Source organism: Dama dama, chromosome 8, assembly GCF_033118175.1.
Source record: "Dama dama isolate Ldn47 chromosome 8, ASM3311817v1, whole genome shotgun sequence".
In the NCBI taxonomy this organism is placed as follows: Eukaryota; Metazoa; Chordata; class Mammalia; order Artiodactyla; family Cervidae; genus Dama; species Dama dama.
Genome location: NC_083688.1, coordinates 42,705,705 through 42,729,455, shown reverse-complemented (window position 1 = coordinate 42,729,455; position 23,751 = coordinate 42,705,705). Strand labels below are relative to the sequence as shown.

General features: G+C 36.1%; 1 protein-coding gene and 1 pseudogene across 7 annotated transcripts in view; both read left to right on the top strand.

Annotated features, from left to right (window-relative positions):
- Positions 1–23,751, top strand: part of ABI2 (abl interactor 2) — a 104,380-nt gene that overhangs the window by 34,630 nt on the left and 45,999 nt on the right. For all 7 annotated transcript variants that reach the window (XM_061148964.1, XM_061148960.1, XM_061148962.1 and 4 more), the window contains exons 2-3: positions 14,271–14,438; positions 22,532–22,708. In XM_061148964.1, the coding sequence (XP_061004947.1) occupies positions 14,271–14,438; positions 22,532–22,708 (345 nt within the window). The remainder of the gene's footprint in view (positions 1–14,270; positions 14,439–22,531; positions 22,709–23,751) is intronic.
- On the top strand, positions 7,439–7,558 carry LOC133061081 (U4 spliceosomal RNA; annotated as a pseudogene).

Here is a 23,751-nt window from a genome sequence, read left to right as displayed (position 1 = left end):
TCAATAGTATGTGAACCATGAGCTTCCAGATGTTCAAGCTGGATTTAGAAAAGACAGAGGAACCAGAGATCAACTTGCAACATCATTGAAAAAGCAGGAGAGTTCCAGAAAAACATCTTCTTTATTGACTATGCCAAATCTTTTGACTGTGTGGATCACAACAAACTGTGGGAAATTCTTGAAGAGATGGGAATACCAGACCACCTGACCTGCCTCCTGAGAAATCTGTATGCAGGTCAAGAAGCAACAGTTAGAACTGGACATGAACAACGGAGTGGTTCCAAATCAGGAAAGGAGTAGTACATCAAGGCTGTATATTGTCACCCTACTTACTTAACTTACATGCAGAGTACATCATGTGAAATCCTGGTCTGGATGAAGCACAAGCTGGAATCATGATTGCAGGGAGAAATATCAATAACTTCAGATATACAGGTGACACCACCCTTATGGCAGAAAGCGAAGAACTAAAGAGTCTCTTGATGAAAGTGAAAGAGGAGAGTGGAAAAGCTGGCTTAAAGCTCAACATTCAGAAAATTAAGATCAGGGCATCTGGTCCCATCACTTCATGGCAAATAGATGGGGAAACAGTGGAAACAGTGAGAGACTTTATTTTTGGGCTCCAAAACCACTGCAGATGGTGACTGCAGGCATGAAATTAAAAGACGCTTACTCCTTGGAAGAAAAGCTATGACCAATCTAGACAGCATATTTAATAACAGAGACATTACTTTGTCCACAAAGGTCTGTCTAGTCAAAGCTATTGTTTTTCCAGTAGTCATGTATGGATGTGAGAGTTGGACTATAAAGAAAGCTGAGTGCTGAAGAATTGATACTTTTGAACTGTGGTGTTGGAGAAGACTCTTGAGAGTTCCTTGGACTGCAAGGAGGTCCAACCAGTCCATCCTAAAGGAGATCAGTCTTGAATATTCATTGGAAGGACTGATGCTGAAGCTCCAATACTTGGACCACCTGATCCGAAGAACTGACTCATTGGAAAGAACCCTGATGCTGGGAAAGATTGAAGGCAGGAGAAGAGGACGACAGAGGATGAGATGGTTGGATGGCATCACTGACTCGATGGACGTGAGTTTGAGCAAGCTTCGGGAGTTGGTGATGGACAGGGAAGCCTGATGTGTTGCAGTCCATAGAGTCGCAAAGAGTCGGACATGACTGAGCGACTGAACTGAAAGAATGCTTTAAACACATGGCGCAGTTTTGGGTTGAGAGGATTTTTTCACTGAGTTTTGAGAGAGTGGAAAGTGATAATGGGATATAATGAGGGGAAACAAATTTAGTGGTTTTTAGGTTAGGGCAGTTGAAGAGCTGTAAATATGAAGTGAGAAAAATTAGAACACTACAACCGATGGAAGACAGAGATGGTATAATAGAGAGGTATGAACAGGCCAAAGTAGCAGTTCAGCAAGAGAGGTATAAAGGAGAAATCAATACTAGGGATAATCTGATTCATAGTAAAAAGGGAATTTGCCTAGGGATCATAGAATTGGGCTCAGCATAGGGCCTAGGTAAGAAGCACCAGATGATGAGCCCAGCAAGAAGAAAAGAAAGCTCTCTTGAGAAACCAGAGCCTGTACCAGTATTTAAAGGCAAGCCTCCAAGATCAGGTTACTTCCGAGTTGAAAATGTTGACCCAACAAAGGGATTGTCTCTCTTGGCTCTTGTGATATCATATACAAAATACCAGTAAGGATCAAAATCAGGGTAAATACTTTCAAGTATGATCTCTACTTTATTATTCAGCGATAGCACATTTCTTAGAAGTGTCGCTCAGCATGAGCACCATCTCTAAAGGTGCAGCTGGTGACTGTCAGTCAGCTGGGCTCCCTAAAGCATGGTCTCTTGAAGGGAAATCGGAACATGTGTCTCTGTGGCCACCACAGCAACCTTTGCTAAATAATGTTTTCCAGTCTGTTAGAAAAGTTCCAGAGAATCTTATTGGCTTAACTTGAATCAGTGCCCCCTAGATCAGTCAGTGTCCAAAGGATTGGTGAACTTTAGGTGTGCTTGGGTCACGCGTTCACACCTGTAGCGTGGGTAAGGTGGAAGGAGAATGGGAGTCAACTGCCACAAACTGAATTCCCCACATGAATGCAGAATTTGAGGGATTCTGCTATATTACTGAGGAGGCCAGTGAAAAAGTATTACTTCTTTTGTGGTCCTTCATGAAGTTTTAGGAGATGTAATTCAAAATAAGTTTTTGTTGTTTAGAGGAAATGTTTCTGGTGTGTTCTACTTGCATCAGATCAGTTTGGAAAGAAAAGAGCTCTGCAGTTGATCAACATGGTGATATGTTTCTAGTTTATTTGTATGCTGGGCCCTGAATGACATAGTTCCTGGGACCTCAGTTATGGTGGCAGTAGCTCAGCTACTTCAGTTGCATAATTGTGGCAAAGACTTAACTTTGTACTAAAAGATACATATGAGGATAAAGGTAATGTGGCATGATCCAGAATGTGACAGTGTTGGTCTTGTTTTCATGTAAGCGTAGAAGATGATTACTGAAAAAATACTTTTAGTTGTAAGAGGAATACATAACAGAAAACGGAGAAGTAGAAAGAATAAAATTATCTGTAGTTTCAATACCGGTAAAGCATTTATTTCCTTCTAGTAACTAATATATAATACATAATTACATATTTCCTTTTAATGTCTATTAATAAATAATACATAGTTTTATATACATAAACATATATGAAACTATATAACACCACTTTACACAGTTGAGATACAGTAAAACCTGACCAATGAGTGCTATAAAGTTTAAAAATTAAAAGTTTAAATTTTTTTACAGTTTATACAATTCAAGACCATGTTGCAGCTGTCTGGAGATAGTTGCATTATAATCAAATTTGTTGTTGTGGGTACATCATTTAGAATTTTATTTTAATTAGTTTTCCATTCTTCTTTCCAACATAAATATTGTTCATAAGCAGTTTTTAATATGATAGTTGTGCAAGTTTATTTAACTCTTTCTCTGTTGTTGGGCATTTTACATGGTTTCTAATTATTTATGTAACTGGATATTAAATGAGGCTTTTTTGTTGTTGTCTTCATGTTATAGTTCAGGCTCCAAAGGTGAGGAAAATATTTAACAGTTACCTCCATATTTTAAAAAAGAATGTTAGATTGCTTGTATTGGACCTTCTGAAGGATGAGACTGCTTTTTATTCCTTTATTCTCTGTATATCCATAAATGTACATACATGTGGATATATACCCATTCATTTTCATATGTGTGTGTAGATGAATGTGTATTACATACATATGTGTATGTAAATGATTGAAGATTTCTTATCAGAGGGTTTGTAGAAGTGCTGTGCTTCTCCCTCATCTTCAAGTAAATCAGGAGAGGTTATGAAAATCAGTCATAGAGATTGAGGTTTTTTATGGAAAAGGAGGATTGAGATCTCATGTCCAGTTTGAGGCTTGTTCATCTGTAGAAATGCTTGAGCTGCGCACCAGGAGAGAAATGGGTAGGTGATGACTGTAGTCGGAACTGGACATGATACAGGAGTAGGTGTGGAAATTGTTGCCTGACTTTTCTTGAGGAAAGTCTGAAGATTAAATCCCACTGAAGCGTGGAGCAAAGCGAGGAGGCTATATTGGGATGCTCTAGTACTTCTAGAGTTTGGAGGCCCCCCCCCCACCCCCGCCGTGGGCTTAATAAGTAGAGCAGAATGTAGCTGGTTAGAGCTGTCTTATAAGAACCTTGTTTGTTTTAGACCAGTTTTAGAGAGTTCTCATATCTCCCTAAACTCCTCCCCAACTTGCCCCTTTTATTAACATTTTGCATTAGTGTGGTACATTATTACAGCTGAACCAATATTGTAATTACTAAATAAAGTCTGTCATTTACATTAGGGCTTACTTTTGGTTTTGCACATTCTGTGAGTTTTGGTAAATGTAAAGTGACACATACCCACCATTGCAGTACTATACAGAATAGTTTCACTACCCTAAGAATCTCCAGAGTTACACCTATTTATCCCTTGTCCCTTTCTGCAAACTCCTGGCAACCACTGATCTTTTTTAACCATCTCCATAATTTTGCCTTTTCTAGAATGCCATATAGTTAGACTCATACAGTATGTAGCATTTTTAGATTGGTTTCTTTCACTCAGTAATACGCATTTATGATTCCTTCATGTCTTTTCGTGGCTTGATACCTCATTTGCATTTTAGTGCTAGACAGTGTTCAGTTATTTGTATCACAGTTTATTTGTCCATTCATCTTGGTTGCTTTTAAGCTTTGGCAATAATGAATAAAGCTACTATAAGCATCTGTGTATAGGTTTTTGAGTGGCCATATTTTCCAACTCCTTTGGGAAAATACCAAGTGCTGAATCCTATGGTAAAAGGATCTTCCCCACCCAGGGATCAAACCTGGGTCTCCTACGTTGTAGACAGATTCCTTACTGTCTAAGCCACCAGGGAAGCCTCCATCCTTGTATAAAATTTGTACAAAAATTTTCAGCTCATGTGAGTATATACTGATGAGCATGCTTACTGCATCGTATGGTAAGAGTATATTTGATTCTGTAAGAAACTGTCTTCCAAAGTGGATGTTCTGCATTCCCACTACCGATGAGTGAGAGTTTTTGTTCTGCTGCAAGAGACGCAGGTTTGATCCTTGTATTGGGAAGATCCCCTGGAGAAGAAAATGGCAACCCATTCCAGTATTCTTGCCTGCAAAATTCCATAGACAGAGGACCCTGATGGGCTATAGTCCATTGGGTCGCGTAGAGCCAGACATGACTGAGTGACTGAACACAGTAGGTGTGTAGTGGTGTCTTGTTTTTAACTTGCAAGTCCCTCATGACATATAATGTTAAATCTTTTCATATGGTTATTTACATTCTATCTTCTTTGGTGAGGTATCTCTTCAGTTCTTTGGCCCATTAGAAAACTTTGCTTATTGTTGAATTTTAAGAGTTCCTTGTGTATTTTGGTTACCAGTTCTTTATCAAATACATTTTGTAAATTTTTTAACCCACTTTGTGGCATGGCTTGTGTTTTCAGTATAATAACTATCATTTACAGAGTGGGTTTTAAATTTTCTGTCTTAAATTTATGTATTTAAATTTACATGTTTTTTTACCCTGTTGGGTGCTGGTTTTTTATTTGCTTGTTTATATTTTGAAGCTTTATTATATTATATTAAAAGTTTTATGATATTGCAGTTTGAAAGATCATAGTTGTCCTTTCTGACCATGGCTGTATATGTAAAAGGTTTCCTCCATCTAGAGATCAGATCAGATAAAAGGGCCATCATTTATTGAGCTCTTCTGTTATGCCAAGTTCTGTGCTAAATTCTTGGCATATAGGATCTCAGTTAATCCTGCGTGTTTTTCACTTTCTGAGATAACTGTCACATCTTCTTCTGTCTCTTTGTCCTCTTCAGTTTTATATATTGCCATGCCTCGTACTTCAGAGATTAAAACTAGGCTAAATCTTCATCTTTCCACCTTAAAATCTATGAACCTTTTCACAGCTGCAGCAACTTTCTCCTTTTCCTTTTTTCCAAAAAGGGCAGTTTCCAAAAGAACTGTTCTCCTCTAGTCACTCCAGTTGAACTCTCCCCTTCTGAAATATTTTGTTTTTTTCCTTGAACACTTTTTGCATCTTTCACCTTTCCTTTCTCATTGGATCATTTATCTCTGCATGTAAACCGATATCTCCTGGTGAAAACCTTTCTCTACCACTCTATTCTTTTTAAGCACTGGTTCCATTTCTTTAATTTGTTATATGGCCAACATACAAAGAGTTATCTATATATGCTTTCTTCAGTTCTTAAAATAATTCTGATCTGATTTCTATGCTACTACTCAGCTGAAAATGCTTTTTAAAAATTCATCAAGCAATTCCACATTGCCACAGCTATTTATTGGATGCTTTTCTGACCTCGTCTTTCCTGTCTTCTCAGTAGTGTGGCTGTGTCTTCCTCTTGAAATAGTCCCTTCTCTTGATTTCTGCAGTCTGCTAGCAAGTGCAGTATTTTTTTCTTTTCCTTTCGTAAGAGTGTTTGGCATTCTTGGCATATGCTTTTCTTTCTTCATCACCAAAGCAAAATAACCACAAAGCAAATTTAAGGCCATGCAGATATGTTCTTTGAAACTTTTTTCTTGTTAATTACTTGGTAAAAATGGTGCTTTATTGTGTCATTTTTTTCCCTATCACTTGTGTGGCTGAATGTTTTCCCATGTTTGTGTTTGTCTTGTGTTCTTTCCTTGGTGAGTTGTGCATGTTTGTCTAATTATGCTTTTTCACTACGACTTGCATAACTCATTCTAGTTTGAATGCCATACTTTTTTTATAGACTGCATTCTCTACGAGTCTGGAAGCAAATGCAGAGATAAATGATCTAATGAGAAAGGAAACGTGGAAGAGGCAAAAAGGGTTGAAGGAAAATACCCATTCTCCCTTAGGTATCATAGAAATTAATATTTGAACAATTCTTAAGGCGTAAGAGTACATTTGTAGTATTCTGTGTGGTTTTTTGGCAAACATTTTCCGCTTACATGTAATGATTGGCATATATTTTAGAAGCTGCCTCTTTAGTCTCAGTTAAATTGAGTAATGGAACATTTCTTTCCAATTTGGTTTAGTTACATGATTTCTTGGAGTGCAGACCTGAAAGCTCAGTAAATAGGTAATCTTAAGAATATTCCCCTCTCCTCAGACCATTATTGAGTCAGGTGCTATGACTCTGCCATAACTTTCAGTTCAGTTCAGTCGCTCAGTCGTGTCCGACTCTTTGCGACACCATGAATTGCAGGACGCCAGGCCTCCGTGTCCATCACCAACTGCTGGAGTTTACTCAAACTCATGCCCATCGAGTTGGTGATGCCATCCAGCCATCTCATCCTCTGTCGTCCGCTTCTTCTCCTGCCCCCAATCCCTCCCAGCATCAGGGTCTTTTCCAACGAGTCAACTCTTCACATGAGTTAGCCAAAGTATTGGAGTTTCAGCTTTAGCATTAGTCCTTCCAATGAACACCCAGGACTTATCTCCTTTAGGATGGACTGGTTGGATCTCCTTGCGGTCCAAGGGACTCTTGAGAGTCTTCTCCAACACCACAGTTCAAAAGCATCAATTTTTCGGTGCTCAGCTTTCTTCACAGTCCAACTCTCACATCCATACATGACCACTGGAAAAACCATAGCCTTGACTAGACGGACCTTTGTTGACAAGTAATGTCTCTGCTTTTTAATATGCTGTCTAGGTTGGTCATAACTTTCCTTCCAAGGAGTAAGCGTCTTTTAATTTCATGGCTGCAGTCACCATCTGCAGTGATTTTGGAGACCAAAAAATAAAGTCTGACACTGTTTCCACTGTTTCCCCAGCTATTTCCCATGAATGTTAAGCTTTAAGCCAACTTTTTCACTCTCCTCTTTTACTTTCATCAGGAGACTTTTTAGGCTTTGCGCAGTGGCAGTATCGTAGCCAATGAGGTTTATCCGAGGCGCGATTATTGCTAATTGAAAAAAAAAAAAAAAAAAAAGACTTTTTAGTTCCTCTTCACTTTCTGCCAAAAGGGTGATGTCATGTGCATATCTGAGGTTATTGGTATTTCTCCCGGCAATCTTGATTCCAGCTTGTGCTTCTTCCAGCCCAGCGTTTCTCTTGATGTACTCTGCATATAATAAGTTAAATAAGCAGGGTGACAATATACAGCCTTGACGTACTCCTTTTCCTGTTTGGAACCAGTCTGTTGTTCCATGTCCAGTTCTAACTGTTGCTTCCTGACCTGCATATAGGTTTCTCAAGAGGCAGGCCAGGTGGTCTGGTATGCCCATCTCTTTCAGAATTTTCCACATTTATTGTGATCCACACAGTCGAAGGCTTTGGCGTAGTCAGAAATATATGTTTCTTCTGGAACTCTCTTGCTTTTTCGATGATCCAGTGGATATTGGCAATTTGATCTCTGGTTCCTCTGCCTTTTCTAAAACCAGCTTAAACATCTGGAAGTTCTCGGTTCACGTATTGCTGAAGCCTGGCTTGGAGAATTTTGAGCATTACTTTACTAGCGTGTGAGGTGAGTGCAGTTGTGTGGTAGTTTGAGCATTCTTTGGCATTGCCTTTCTTAGGGATTGGAATGAAAACTGACCTTTTCCAGTCCTGTGGCCACTGCTGAAGTTTTCCAAATTTGCTGGCATATTGAGTGCAGCACTTTCACAGCATCATCTTTCAGGATTTGAAATAGCTCAACTGGAATTCCATCACATCCACTAGCTTTGTTTGTAGTGATGTTTTCTAAGGCCCACTTGACTTCACATTCCAGGATGTCTGGCCCTAGATGAGTGATCACACCATCATGATTATCTGGGTCGTGAAGATCTTTTTTGTACAGTTCTTCTGTGTATTCTTGCCACCTCTTCTTAATATCTTCTGCTTCTGTTAGGTCCATACCATTTCTGTCCTTTATTGAGCCCATCTTTGCATGAAAAGTTCCCTTGGTATCTCTAATTTTCTTGAGATCTCTAGACTTTCCCATTCTGTTGTTTTCCTCTATTTCTTTGCATTGATCACTGAGGAAGGCTTTCTTATCTCTGCTTGCTATTCTTTGGAACTCTGCATTCAAATGGGAATGTCTTTCCTTTTCTCCTTTGCTTTTGCTTCTCTTCTTTTCACAGCTATTTGTAAGGCCTCCTCAGACAATCATTTTGCCTTTTTGCATATTCTTTTCCGTGGGGATGGTCTTGATCCCTGTCTCCTGTACAATGTCACGAACCTCTGTCCGTAGTTCATCAGGCTCTCTATCAGATCTAGCCATAACTTTACTGGGGGTTAATTATATGTGTGATATTATAATTTCTTAGTAATTTTGTCAGATAAAGGTTCACTACTATACTAACAGTTCATTACTATACTAACCTTAAATTTCAGCACATGTCTTAGTCTTAAAGTAGGGATGTACGTGTACATGTTAGTCGCTCAGTCATGCCAGACTCTTTGCAACCCCATGGATTGCAGCCCACCAGGCTCCTCTGTCCATGAGATTTTCCAGGCAAGGATACTGGAGTGGGTTGCCATTTCCTTCTCCAAAAGTAGGGACAGTAGTGAACTAATCATATGTTAATAATACAGTAGTGAGCTAATCATATGTTAATAATACCAAACTTACATGTGTTCTGGATTCAAGAATCTTTTTCATGCCTCTGTGCGTTTATTTAGGCTGTTTGCTTTACCTGGAGTAATTTCTCTCACTCCTGCTTGGCAGAATTGACTCTTCTTTGAGACTCTACTTGGATGGTCATCTAAGTGTTCCTTCTTGGATACCATTGATATTCCTGACCATTCTGCATTAACATTTTCTGTTTATATGCCTTTCTCTGTATTGGACTGAAACTTTCTAGAGTGCAGAGAATGAGCCTCATTTTCATATTCTAGTATGTAGTATGATGTCTGTCCTGTAACATTCAGTCTACAAGAATTTATTGAAATGAACTGATGAATTAATTGTGGCTATCTTACTTTAGGTAAGATAGCCGATTAAATGAGAACTAAGTACCTGTACTTTACCTAATGTAATAATTTATACCCAGAACCAAAATAATTACATATTTTTCAGGTAGTGTGGTAGACTGGACTAGAGTGAGTGAGAGGTTTCCTGCTGGAGAAGAGAAGGAAAGACAGTAGATCTGTAGAGGAGAATCCTTGCCTGCATGTCCATACTCATTTACCTTAAGTATTACCATTCTTATCCTGCCCATTATCTACATGTTTAAATATACTAAATCTGTTGTCCTTTTTGTGGAAGTGAAGAAAAATAAATAATAGTAGTAATCTAGTATAATAATACTACAGTCTTGAGCTGCTCTAGCAGATAGATGTAAGGTTCTTAGTCTTCATATTTCTCAGTGTCCATCCCAGAACATCAAATTGAAAAAAACGTTTGAATTTACTAGTAAGTCATGAGTACCATGGATGGTGCCAGAGCTTCTGGAGATCAAAGAAATCACTTGGGTGATAAAAGTAGCTTTGATTCTTTGGAACATTTTGGTGGATACACTTCAACAGATAATATGTAACTCCTGTATGTAATATGATGCAAAGATGTGTAAGGCATAATACCACCTTCAAGGTCTTCCCACATGGGGGAGTGTGGGAGTTTGGGTCAATGAAACACACACATAGTATAAAGTATGTGCTGTAAATCTGATAATTCCCATATTTTGTTATCAGTGAGAAATGATGAGTATCACAGTCTGGGAAGATAAGGTAGGGAATGAGTTGTTGGTGAAGTTGATGGGTTACAAGTGAAAAAAATAGGCAGAGGCACAAAGGTAAGAAACCAAAGTCTGTTTTGAGAACCATAAGTCAACTGTAATTTAAGGTTCTAGTAGGGTTGAATGGAAGATAAATTCTAGGCCATATTAAGGAAGACTGTAAATGAAAAGTAAAGGAGCTTTTATGTAAGTAGTTAAGATGAAGCTCTGGGGGCTTCAGAACTGATTTAGAAAGATGAATCTGCAGGACCATGTTTAAGATCCCTGGAAACAGGTATAGCAGTCCTGGCAAGAGATGATGAGGGCCTAAAGTAGAATGTAGGCAGGAACAGTTGAAGGAAAGGGAAGAATGTAGGGCACAGATGGAAAGTAAGTACCATGACAACTGTTAAGGTGTAGGATGCAGAGACTTGGAAAACACTCGAGGTGATGGAGTAACGGTGTTGTGAAGAGATGTAGGAAGTAGTAGTTTGGGGGCAGGTGATGAGTTATAGATAAACACTAATATGGTGCATTATATGATGTGAGGTGCCATGTAAATAGAAATACAAGTTTGGGAGAGATGGAAGGTAAGATGTAAATAGATTTAAAAATTCTGTGCTTGGAAGTGATAGCTTAGGAAGGAATGAAACTTCTTTCTAAGGGTTGCAGGTACAGCAAGAAGAGCAGCCTGAAGACAGTCCTTGGGAATAAAGATTTTCTTATCTCTGTGAAGAGATAAGAAATCAGTATCATGAGGCAAAGTGAAGAAATAACCCAGTAGGAAGGATTAATCATCGCCTAGAATGGATCTTGGCAATAGGTCACTTTATTCTATGTAAAAATCTTTTCTTATAGCACTGTTTGTACTAAACATAGCATACATTATAATATTCCTCTATAAACCTATGATTTTTTTCCCTTTATCTAAATTTCTTCTTTTTTCCAGGAACTAAATCCCATCTAAGTAGGAATATCAGATAAATGGGTTGAGGTGCTATATAGTGCCTTTAATGCACAAACTGTAACTCTGAAAATTAAATTTGCTTCTAGCAAAAGATAAGAATACCATCACAGATGTTTACTTATGAGAAATTGTTTTTTAATAATTACAAAATAACCTCGGTTATAGTGCTTTTATGTAAAATAAGATGTCATTTATACGGCTTCTAGGTTAAAGTAGCAACTTTTATATCACTTTTATTGGAATAGATTCTATTTGAATTTATTCCAGTTTTTATTGAACACTTAACTTTATAGGAAAAAAATCTCAAGCTTAATATATGTGCTGCTGAAGCAAGCACAAAATTCTCAAACTTAGAATATCAGCTCTTATAAAATTTGTTGTTGTTTACTTCCTAAGTCATGTCCAACTCTTTGCGACCCCCCCATAGACTGTATGTAGCCTTCCAGGCTCCTCTTCTATGGAATTTCCCAGGCAAGAATACTGGAGTGGGTTACCATTTCCTTCTCCAGGGAATTTTCTCTACCCAGGTGTTGAAGCCACATCTCCTGCATTGCAGGCAAATTCTTCACCACTGAGATACTGGGGAAGTGCGAAAAATAGATTAGAAGGAATCAGTAGCAGAATAACTAAGGCAGAGTAATTGAATAAGTGATCTGGAAGACAAAAGTGATGGAAATCACTGCCACAGAACAGAATAAAGAAAAAAGAATTAGAAGAAATTAGGACAATCTCAGAGACCTCTGGGATTTATATATATTATAATGCAACAACATCTGCATTATAATGCAGGGTTCCAGAAGGAGAAGAGAAAGAGCCTGAGAAAATATTTGAAGATATTATAGCTGAAAACTTCCCTAACGTGAGAAAGGAAGCACTCAAGTCCAGGAAGCCCAGAGAATCCCAAACAGGATAAACTCAAGGAGGAACTTGCTGAGACACACATTAATCAAAGTGACAAAAATTAAAGATGAAGAAAAAAATATTAAAAGCAACAAGGAATCTTCCATGGAAAAGAAATCTTCCATAGAAAAGTAGACATACATGAAACTCATCTAATATGGAACGGCCTCTCATATCTTTGATTCAACAGTTAGCCACATGGTTTTTGCATACATGCTAGGAATAAAGGCATAGCATCAAGTGATTTGAGGGTTGAATTACATTAATACTATTTGCTTTTCAAAAAAATCTCAAAAGCTACCTATATAAAAAAGGTTGCCTGGAAAGTATCTTCCAAATATCCATCCCTCCCCTCAATCATTTGAAGTCTGCTAACAAATAAATTTAAAAAAATTTTTAATTTCTAGTTATTCTCTGTAATAAATACTCTGATTTAGAGTAATATCTGAAAAGTGTTACTGGCTTAGCTATTTTCTACTTTGAAGTCAAAAGTTGTTGATTTTTAAGTCTGTTCAGATTTTTACTTGTTAGGATGGACCAGTGACTTACAAATTCCTTATATATGCTACCATAATCTGGAAATTTTTTGATGCTTTTGAGTTGTGGTGCTGGAGAAGACTTTTGAGAGTCCCTCGGACTACAAGGAGATCAAACTCATCAATCCTAAAGGAAATCAACCCTGAATATTCACTGGAAGGACTAGTGCTAAAGTTTCAATACTTTGGCCACCTGATGCGAAGGGCTGACTCATTGGAAAAGACCCTGGGAAACGTTGAAGGCAAAAGAAGGGGACAACAGAGGATGAGATATTTAGGATAGCATCACCGACTCAATGGACATGAATTGCGCAAACTACAGGAGATAGTGAAGGGGTGGGAAGCCTGGCATGCTGCAGTTCCTGAGATCACCAAGAGTCGGACACAACTTAGTGACTGAACATCGACAACAATCTGGAAATCTATATGATGTTTTTAAACAAGTATTTATCTTGAACCAGATTTGGTTTCAACTCTTGTAAATTTAAAGTGTTAATAAAACTGAGATTACTAGAGGTTAGAAAAAAAAATCAATACAGTGATTCTTAACTCCTTTCATGTTAAAGCATTATTATTTGATTTATTTTAACTACTGCTTCTTCAAAAGAATTTTGCTCCCTCTGGAAGAAATTATTGTCTAGGTTTCCTGATTCTGAGTCCTATATTGTGCGGCAGAAGGCAGAGCGGAACGTAGTGGATTTTGAACGCTTGATGACTACTCAAAGATGGAATGACAGTTGTTAGATTAAATGATGTATAGTTTTGGAAAGTGGTTTTATAGTCATTATCCTATTTTATGTTCAGAACTACTTAGAATATGACATACTATAGTAGTAGAACTGACATGAAGGTAAAAGAATTTTTATTCAGAGTCTTATGTCCTTTCCACTGAACCATAGCGTCTTTGTATAGAACTAGGGCAGGAAAATGGTATTTGGCAGTTGCAGCATAGAATATGTAACCTTACTGTTGCTTTGCTTTGTGATCTTGGAAATAATCAGTTCACCACTTTTTTACTGTGTAGTTTCTGTTTATCAAGTAGGATTTATGATATAATGCTATTTATGTTCCATAGGGTTATAACTTAAGATGCTTGGGAAGAAAGGATCCTTTTACTATTTTTATTTTATCATTATCACAATTATTACTGTCTTATACTTTAGCATTTTATCATTATCATTCTTATTTTGTTATTATAACTATTATCAGACCATTACTTTATAGTCACATTGTATATGTTAGAGTGAAAGGAAAGGGATATCTCAGGAGCGTAGAAAAATGTGCACCGGAATTTATGCTTTCAAACAGGTGCTACCTTTCCAAGCAGCAGCCATGAGAGGCTGTTTTTGTGCTTGCTGCCATTTTTCAAAATATCCATCAGACCTCATTTGTAAACAGTGGCTTCAGGATTTTATTTGCATCTATGCAAAGATGTATCTATTCAACATGAAAACATTAATGAACTCAAGTCAATAATGTAGTTGTTGGGGTTACATGAATACTGATAATTGGTTTTCAAAGCATTTTAAATTAGTGCATGTAGATTCAGCAACATAATGATTTGGGTGAGTGTTTTTGAAGATTAGATTGATAGAATGGGTTATCTTCGAAGTAATGATTGTTTGTTTGTTCTTCTAGTCAGCGGATAAGCAGCGAGCCCTAGAAGAAACCAAAGCCTACACCACCCAGTCCTTAGCAAGTGTTGCCTATCTGATCAATACCTTGGCCAACAATGTCCTGCAGATGCTGGATATCCAGGCATCCCAACTACGAAGGATGGAGTCTTCAATCAATCATATTTCACAAGTGAGACCACACTGTTTTCCTATTTTGTCCATGAGGAACACATAATAAACAGATGGAGTCTGTAGTGCTGGCAGCCTTTATTGTGTGACTTTACTCACATGTATGATTTGGAAGATACAAACTCAGTGTTAGGTTGTTTTTTTGTTTCCATCTTTTTTTGTCTCATGATTATCTTCTCTGTGATTTTGATAGAGAAGAAAACCTTAATGGTTTCATTAAAACTCAGTTGTTAAAAAAAAAACAAAACCTCAGTTGTCAAGTTAAAATAATCAAATCAGCCTCGAGATTGAAATTTTGCCTGGTTTCTTCCAATTTTTACTGAATTTTACATTTTAAATGTGGTAGCTTGATGATTTCTTTAAATGCTTTTTTCTATTACCTCAGTAATGTAAAGATTAATATGTGACCTTATAAAATTATCTTTGTATAGAACTTAGAAAAAATAAATGTAATACTTTTTCCATTATAAATGTCATGAATATATAGAAAAGAAAAAAGTAGAAAAACAAACCCTTTCCCCACTACTCAAACTTTTCCTGTTAATATTTTGGTATATTTTGTCCAATATTCTTTTTTTTCTAAATAATTTTTATTTAAAACTTAACTGGAATTATTGTATGGATGGAATTTTGAACTCTGCTCTTTTAGCTTACCATTATAGCAAACATCTTTCCTTGATGTTATAAGCTCTTCATAAACATTTTCAATGCCTCAATAATGTTGCATATCTATATCATAGTTTTCATAACCATTCCTATATTTAGGGACCATTTAAAATATTACTGTGGTGAAAAACAGTTTATAATTTCAAAATACATTTTTAAAAATACTAACAAAAGATTTTGATCTTCTTTTTGAGATCTTTGTAGCATTTCTACTTTAGCACTTTGTCATTTGCATAACTTTGGCATTCAGTACTCTTTAGAACTAAATGATTAGAACTCTTCTGGAATAGAAAGAGTTTTAAAATGTGCATATTATCTTCTTTTGTATATCTTAAGAGTTCAGAACTCTTCTGAAATTGACCAGTCCATCAGTTTTTCAAAGTCTGATGTTTAATTTATGTAATTAAATTGAATGTATTCCACCTAATCAAATCACTTATGTAAAGTCTACCTTATATTTCTGTTAAATTCATCAGACCATTCAGAGGGTTTTCTTGTTATTTAATAGTATGCAATCTTAAATCTGAATTTGCCATTGTAAGGGTTTTTTCACATTCCATATAAACTTCTGTAGACAACATATAATTCATTGCTTGTTGTATTGCTATGTGTCTTAGACTTCAAAAAAAAAGTATTGGTGAGTTTTAATGAGAGAGAGGTAAATTTTATTCTGAAGGGACCTCCTGGAGGAAATAGTCAGTGGCATTTTAAATGATGAAATATATGAACTTGGTTTCCTATAGAAAAAGGGATGTTGACAAATCGCTAATCTTAATATAAAATTTTGGGATTTATACATCAGAGTCTTAACCTTTCTGCATAGTTGAAATTTGGGCAAAGAACCCAGAAAAGAAATTAAGAAGAAAAGTGCAAATGCCAAAGAGAAATTAATATGTTAGAGTTCCTAAAAAGGAGCGACAACTTTTTATTAGTTTGCAAGAGAAAATAGGCGAGATGGTGTGGATAGATGATGACAATAAGAAAATGACAACAAAAGTAATTATTTGTATTCTGATTGGAATTCTGTAATTCTTTGGTAGAAAAGTGTGGCAACCTTAAGGACGAAAGTGATTAAGTTATTAATAAACTGTAAGAATATGTATTTAGCTAATAAGAACTTTTTCTTTTTGAGTTTCACATAAATCTCTATGATTTAAATAATAGGTCTAATTAATATCTTTTAAAGCTAGTCAAATGGATATGGTCAACAAGAGAATCTGAAATGCAGTACTTGGATGCAATCTCAAAAATGACAGAATGATCTCTGTTCGTTTCTAAGGCAAACCATTCAATATCATGGTAATCCAAGCATATGCCCCAACCAGTAACACTGAAGAAGCTGAAGTTGAAGGGTTCTATGAAGACCTACAAGACCTTTTAGAACTAACACCCAAAAAAGATGTCCTTTTCATTATAGGGGACTGGAATGCAAAAGTAGAAAGTCAAGAAACACCTGGAGTAACAGGCAAATTTGGCCTTGGAGTACAGAATGAATCAGGGCAAAGGCTAATAGAGTTTTGCCAAGAGAACACACTGGTCATAGCAAACACCCTCTTCCAACAACACAAGAGAAGACTCTACACATGGACATCACCAGATGGTCAATACTGAAATCAGATTGATTATATTCTTTGCAGCCAAAGATGGAGAAGCTCTATACAGTGAGCAAAAACAAGACTGGGAGCTGACTGTGGCTCAGATCATGAACTCCTTATTGCCAAATTCAGACTTAAATTGAAGAAAGTAGGGAAAACCACTAAACCATTCAGGTATGACCTAAATCAAATCCCTTATGACTATACAGTCGAAGTGAGAAATAGATTTAAGGGACTAGATCTGACTGACAGAGTGCCTGATGAACTATGGATGGAGGGTCGTGACATTGTACAGGTGACAGGGATCAAGACCATCACCATAGAAAAGAAATGCAAAAAGGCAAAATGGCTGTCTGAGGAGGCCTTACAAATAGCTGTGAAAAGAAGAGAAGCCAAAAGCAAAGGAGAAAAGGAAAGACATTCCCATTTGAATGCAGAGTTCCAAAGAATAGCCAGGAGAGATAAGAAAGCCTTCCTCAGTGATCAATGCAAAGAAATAGAGGAAAACAACAAAATGGGAAAGACTAGAGATCTCTTCAAGAAAATTAGAGATACCAAGGGAACTTTTCATGCAAAGATGGGCTCAATAAAGGACAGAAATGGTATGGACCTAACAGAAGCAGAAGATATTAAGAAGAGGTGGCAAGAATACACAGAAGAACTGTACAAAAAAGATCTTCATGACCCAGATAATCATGATGGTATGATCACTCACCTAGAGCCAGACATCCTGGAATGTGAAGTCAAGTGGGCCTTAGAAAGCATCACTATGAACAGAGCTAGTGGATGTGATGGAATTCCAGTTGAGCTATTTCAAATCCTGAAAGAAGATGCTGTGAAAGTGCTGCACTCAATATGCCAGCAAATTTGGAAAACTTCAGCAGTGGCCACAGGACTGGAAAAGGTCAGTTTTCATTCCAATCCCTAAGAAAGGCAATCCCAAAGAATGCTCAAACTAGCGCACAATTGCACTCATCTAACATGCTAGTAAAGTAATGCTCAAAATTCTCCAAGCCAGGCTTCAGCAATACGTGAACCAAGAACTTCCAGATGTTCAAGCTAGATTTAGAAAAGGCAGAGGAACCAGAGATCAAATTGCCAATATCCGCTGTATCATCAAAAAAGCAAAAGAGTTCCAGAAAAACATCTATTTCTGCTTTATTGACTACGCCAAAGCCTTCGACTGTGTGGATCACAATAAATGTGGAAAATTCTGAAAGAGATGGGCATACCAGACCACCTGGCCTGCCTTTGAGAAACCTGTATGCAGGTCAGGAAGCAACAGTTAGAACTGGACATGGAACAACAGACTAGTTCCAAATGGAAAAGGAGTACGTCAAGGCTGTATGTTGTCATGCTGCTTATTTAACTTATATGCAGAGTACATCATGAGAAACGCTGGGCTGGAGAAAGCACAAGCTGGAATCAAGATTGCCGGGAGAAATATCAATAACCTCAGATATGCAGATGACACCACCCTTATGGCAGAAAGTGAAGAGGAACTAAAGAGCCTCTCAATGAAAGTGAAAGAGGAGAGTGAAAAAGTTGACTTAAAGCTCAGCATTCAGAAAACTAAGATCATGGCATCCGGTCCCATCACCTCATGGGAAATAGATGGGGAGACAGTGGAAACAGTGTCAGACTTTATTTTTTGGTCTCCAAAATCACTGCAGATGGTGACTGCAGCCATGAAATTAAAAGACGCTTACTCCTTGGAAGGAAAGTTATAACCAACCTAGATAGCATATTGAAAAGCAGAGATATTACTTGGCCAACAAAGGTCTGTCTGGTCAAGGCTATGGTTTTTCCAGTGTTCATGTATGGATGTGAGAGTTGGACTGTGAAGAAAGCTGAGCACGAAAAAATTGATGCCTTTGAACTGTGGTGTTGGAGAATACTCTTGAGAGTCCCTTGGACTGCAAGGAGATCCAACCAGTCCATCCTAAAGGAGATCAGTCCTGGGTGTTCATTGCTGAAACTCCAATACTTCGTCCACCTCATGCGAAGAGTTGACTCACTGGAAAAGACCCTGTTGCTGGGAGGGATTGGGGGCAAGAGGAGAAGGGGATGACAGAGGATGAGATGGCTGGATGGCATCACCAACTCGATGGACACGAGTTTGAGTAAACTCTGGGAGTTGGTGATGGACTGGGAGGCCTGGTGTGCTGCAGTTCATGGGGTCACAAAGAGTTGGACATGTCTGATAGATGAACTGAACTGAATGGAGTAAATAAAAAATGGGCGAGTTGAATGGACAGAGATTTGTAGACTAGAAATAAGGGGCTTGAGTCACAGCTTTCGAGAATAAGTTGTGCCACTTTCATTTGGAGTCAAGTATCTATAGAGGGCAATACTTGGAAAAGCAAAGGATCTGCAACTATGCACTGGCTGTTAACTTTATACAGAATATATTCAAGTAGTTGGATGAGGAGTTGAGTAGGAGAAACGGGCTGATGGAAGCTATAGCAAATAAAGGAGTAATTTTTGAAAAATATACATAATTTTTAAAAGCATTTGCCTTAAGGATTAAAATTTTTTTGTTACGTTTAATGTACAGGTAGAGTCCTTTGTTTTAAAAGTCAACTGAGTGTCAAAGCTGTTTGATGGTCATCAGAATGGAATATTATTCCATTTTTCTATTATTCCATAGTATAAGAAGAAATGTTTTCTAAAACAAATATTCAGTATATGGTGTAAACAAAGATTAGCAGACTTTTCTGTAAAGCGCTAGATAGTCAATATTTTTGACTTTGTGGGCCATAGAGGGTTTCAGCCTCATTTTATTTTTTGTATTGTATTTTTTAAGCAACTGTTTAAAAATGTAAAAAATATTCTTAGCTTGTACACCATATAGCAGCAGACAATGGGCCAGTCTTGTGATGTATGATTTAGTTTAGACGTTCTTGCTCTACAAAATAATGGTTTTCAAATGTGTGGTACTTAAATTTTATTGTCATTATGCTTTATTAAAACATTATTTTGTTTATGGAGGGAGTCAAAATTATTAAGATATTTTAAGGTCAGTTTTTTTTCACATTTTAGTCAAAAATACTGTGTTGGGGGAATTTAGAGAAAAGGAATTGAAGAAGCAAAAAGTTGGAAGTTTAGTCAGGTCAAAGATGAGATGATGTGTATATAGGAATGGTTGGTGTCAAGAGTTGTTGTTAAGGGTTGTCTGGTAGAATGGTTAAGGACCAGTAGGTATTAGATATCTGAGGTGTTTTCTAAACCCTGCTCTGGTTTCCTGAGATGTAGGCAGTCTTAGAGTAGACAACTAGGAATGTGTAACCAAACTGTTCTGGCTTTCTAAATATAGAAATATACTATTAAGAATTATGTTTTAAAATATGCCTTCAAGTTTAATGAGAATTAATATAAGAAACAACAAAGAACATTTTTCTCACATCTCCTTCAACTAGTTCCTTTAAGAGTTTAGTGCTGGGCAAATGGTCACTTTCTTAATGAAGGGGTATGTATTTCCTTGTAACTGATTTCTATTTTGCCTTCTCTAGGAGTCTAAACTGAGAGGCTAATTTTATGCCCGATTATAGCAGCTATCCCTTATTTAGGATTATTTATGAAAGTTCTGTGATCATTTCTTTTGCCATATTGGCTTTCCTTCTATGCTTCCTGTCATGGTTTATCCAGGCTTGGGCTGTGTGTTTATGTGTACATGAAGAGAATAGATAAGTAAGATGTAAGTGCCTACAGGCACTGGCTTTAATCTGATTGTTTTCATTCTTTTTAGAGTCTCAGTTTTTTCAAAGAATTTAAAATACGTGTTTGTTATAAAATATAACTATATATTAGTGCAAAGAATAAGTGAAATGTTACCCCCTCTTCATTCTCCAGAGACATATCGATATTTCTAGCAGGAAAATTTGAATTTGCAGTTCCAGTTTGCCTCAAATTTAGAATTCTGTTATCGTTGGTTAGGTTTACATTCTTATATTTTCATTTCTGGATGAGATAATTATATTTTTAAAAGCTAAGCGGAATGAAAACAATGTTGAAAGGATAACATTCTCTAATAAATTTTCTTTATTGATACGATAGAGACCAGTTATATACAAAAAATAATGGTCATATTTTGTGTTTTTAGTTTATTTTTAAGTATACCTGACAAATATAAAATTTTCCTAGCTCATATTTTTAATAATTTCAGAATGACTCTTTAGAAATTATTCAAAAGTAAATGTGGTTAATTTCTATTTTTTCTGAGTTTAAAAATACATAAATTCCAATATTGTCACTAACATGCAAACTTCTTTTTTCTATTATAGCTCCCCCAACCAGAGTAAAAGGAAAGCAGGTTTTGTAACTCTTCTAATGTGCACTGAAAAAGTTCAAAGCCTATTTTGGTCTTAAAAGGAAATACTTACAATGCTAAGGTCTCTCCTACCTTCACCAATGTTTGATCTGATGCTTCACTTAGGTATTTACTAGTTATACACTTAAAGAGTCTGTTGCCTTTAAAATCTCTTGTTTGAAATAAGGAGCTTCAGATTTGTTTCAGGTTTCCTTCAGACTTCATGTAGTTTAGAAGGATAAGTAATCAGTGTTCAGATTTCCTAAAGTTGTATTTAATATTGTCATAATGTCATAATATGACATAATAATGTCATAATATTGTCTTTCATTTCCATTTCTGTGTTACTACCTGGCTATTCTTTAAGAAAGGGTAAATTGAAGTAGGTTTGGGGAAGAATCAGCAATAATTCCTGCTTAAGCCATGAATGGTGGCAAGAGGTAAACAATTTAGTGAAGTATGTTTGAAACTTTTAAAACTGAAACCCACAGTTAAAAATATATCTTATATTTCATCCGTACACACTTTAATGTATGTATTTATGTACATAACAAATATTTTAAGAAAAAAGTACCTTACAGTGTGTATGTTGTCTGATAGTTCTGTTCTTTTTCTTTTAAAATAATTGCTGCTCATTATCTCACTAAATTGCAAATTGCAATTTGAAAAATGCTGTTTTAGTGTATTAATTACCTGTGCTTATGGAGAAATTCACCAACTCTATTAGCAAATGGAAAATTGAGTAAAAACACATTGTTGTTACGTACTAAATTATATCCTGTTTTGAGCATTTAATAAAACAAAATATTTTACTAGCATTTTATCATGATAAAATATAAGCAACTTTACCTCAGCACACTCATTTCTTTGTAAAAGATGACTTTATTTTTAACATTGTATTTAGGCCTTTTTAAATAAAAAGCTATTTAAACACTAAAAGATGTTATACTAATAGGTTATCTTTAAATGTTACCAGATTAATAGTTGCTGGTACTTTCTTAATTAGGCTAAATCTTAGTAGAGAAGGAAAAAATGAGCATGCTTTAAACTGGAGGTTGGTAAGCTTTTCCTGTAAAGGGTCAGCTAATGAATATTTTATGCTTTGCAGGTCATAAAGTCTCTGTTGCAGCTGTTCACCTCTGCCATTGTATTGTGAAAATATTAAGGAGGTAGAATGACTGGTATTTCAGTAAAATTGTTTATGGAAACTGATGTTTGAATTCCATATAATTACATGTCAAGATCTTATTTTTCGTTTGACTTCTTTTAACCATTAAAAAATGTAAACAACACTCTTAGTTTTTCAGTTGTAAAAAGATGGGTGATGGGCCAGATCTGTTTTGCCAGCCAGGGTTTCTCAACCCTTCTTTTAGCCTGAAAATGGAGAAAGTCAGTATTGGTCCCAAAAGGAGAAATACGCAATTGCAGTTAAGAATATGAATAATGATATTAAATCTCTTAAGTATTTATGTTTTTATTTTTCTGGCTATTAGGGCTGTACATTTTTGTGTTTATGTTTTGTAGACCGTTGATATTCATAAAGAGAAAGTTGCAAGAAGAGAAATTGGTATTTTGACTACCAATAAAAACACTTCAAGGACACATAAGATTATTGCTCCAGCCAACCTTGAACGACCAGTTCGATATATTAGAAAACCTATCGACTATACAATTCTAGATGATATTGGACATGGAGTAAAGGTAAGCATAAGTTTTGTCAAACTTTAAAAAAAAATAGCCCATGATGGAGCTAACTCTTTAGAAAATTAAATGCTAATCTTTTCTTTCCAGAGGATCATTCTTGGCCTAGTTGTAGTTCTGAAGATTTCTTACCACTAATAACCTTTCTTCTTAGTGCTGGATTCTCAAGTTTTAAACAGTCATCTTTCAGTGAATTGCATTTGCTTAATCAGTTATGAAAATATATCATGTACATCTGGAAATAAACGTAGTATATTTTAAATCCTTTAATGATTTAATATGACTAATTAAATATTATTTAGTATGTTATTAAAGTATTCGCTTTATCTCAAAAATTCTTATCAGCATATTTCTGGCATTAGTTTTCAGAAAGAATATATATAAACATGTACTTTGAATTTTTCTAGAACAAATTTAGTTCAACATTTTGGGTGAGGATATTGTAGATAAAAGTAATAAGTTAATTTAGAATTTTCACTGCTTTTCAGTATATAGCCATTATATATTTTGGCTTTTAAAATGTATTTAAGTGCCTGCTATGTACATAAAGTACAGTAATCACAACTGATGAACTTAAAACTTTCATTTAAATTGATACTTGTGCTTAAGAAACTGTTCAGAGCTTCAGCTAAGTATTAGTTTATTTAAAGTTTGCATCTCCTCAGTGATTTGAAAGACAATAACTTTTCAAATGTGATGCTGAGCAACTGTGTATATGCCTCTAAGTAAAACCATACAGTTCATGCAGTTGATTTATATAAGCAAATTTAGAAAATATATCCCACACAAGGATGGCTGGAAATCAGTTAAATCTAAATTGAATGTAGATCTAGGTAAGAGAATACATACAGTGTAAATTTAAAACAAAAAATTTTTTTTCAAAGTTTTGAATCAAGCACTATCATCTGAGATTTGATATTTAACTTTATAAGGAACACCTAATACATTTAGGTTGCACTACAAATTAGAGCTTTTTAAAATAGGATGTGTAATTGGATGGATAACTGAGATTTATTCTAACTTGGGAAATTTTTTTGAGATTT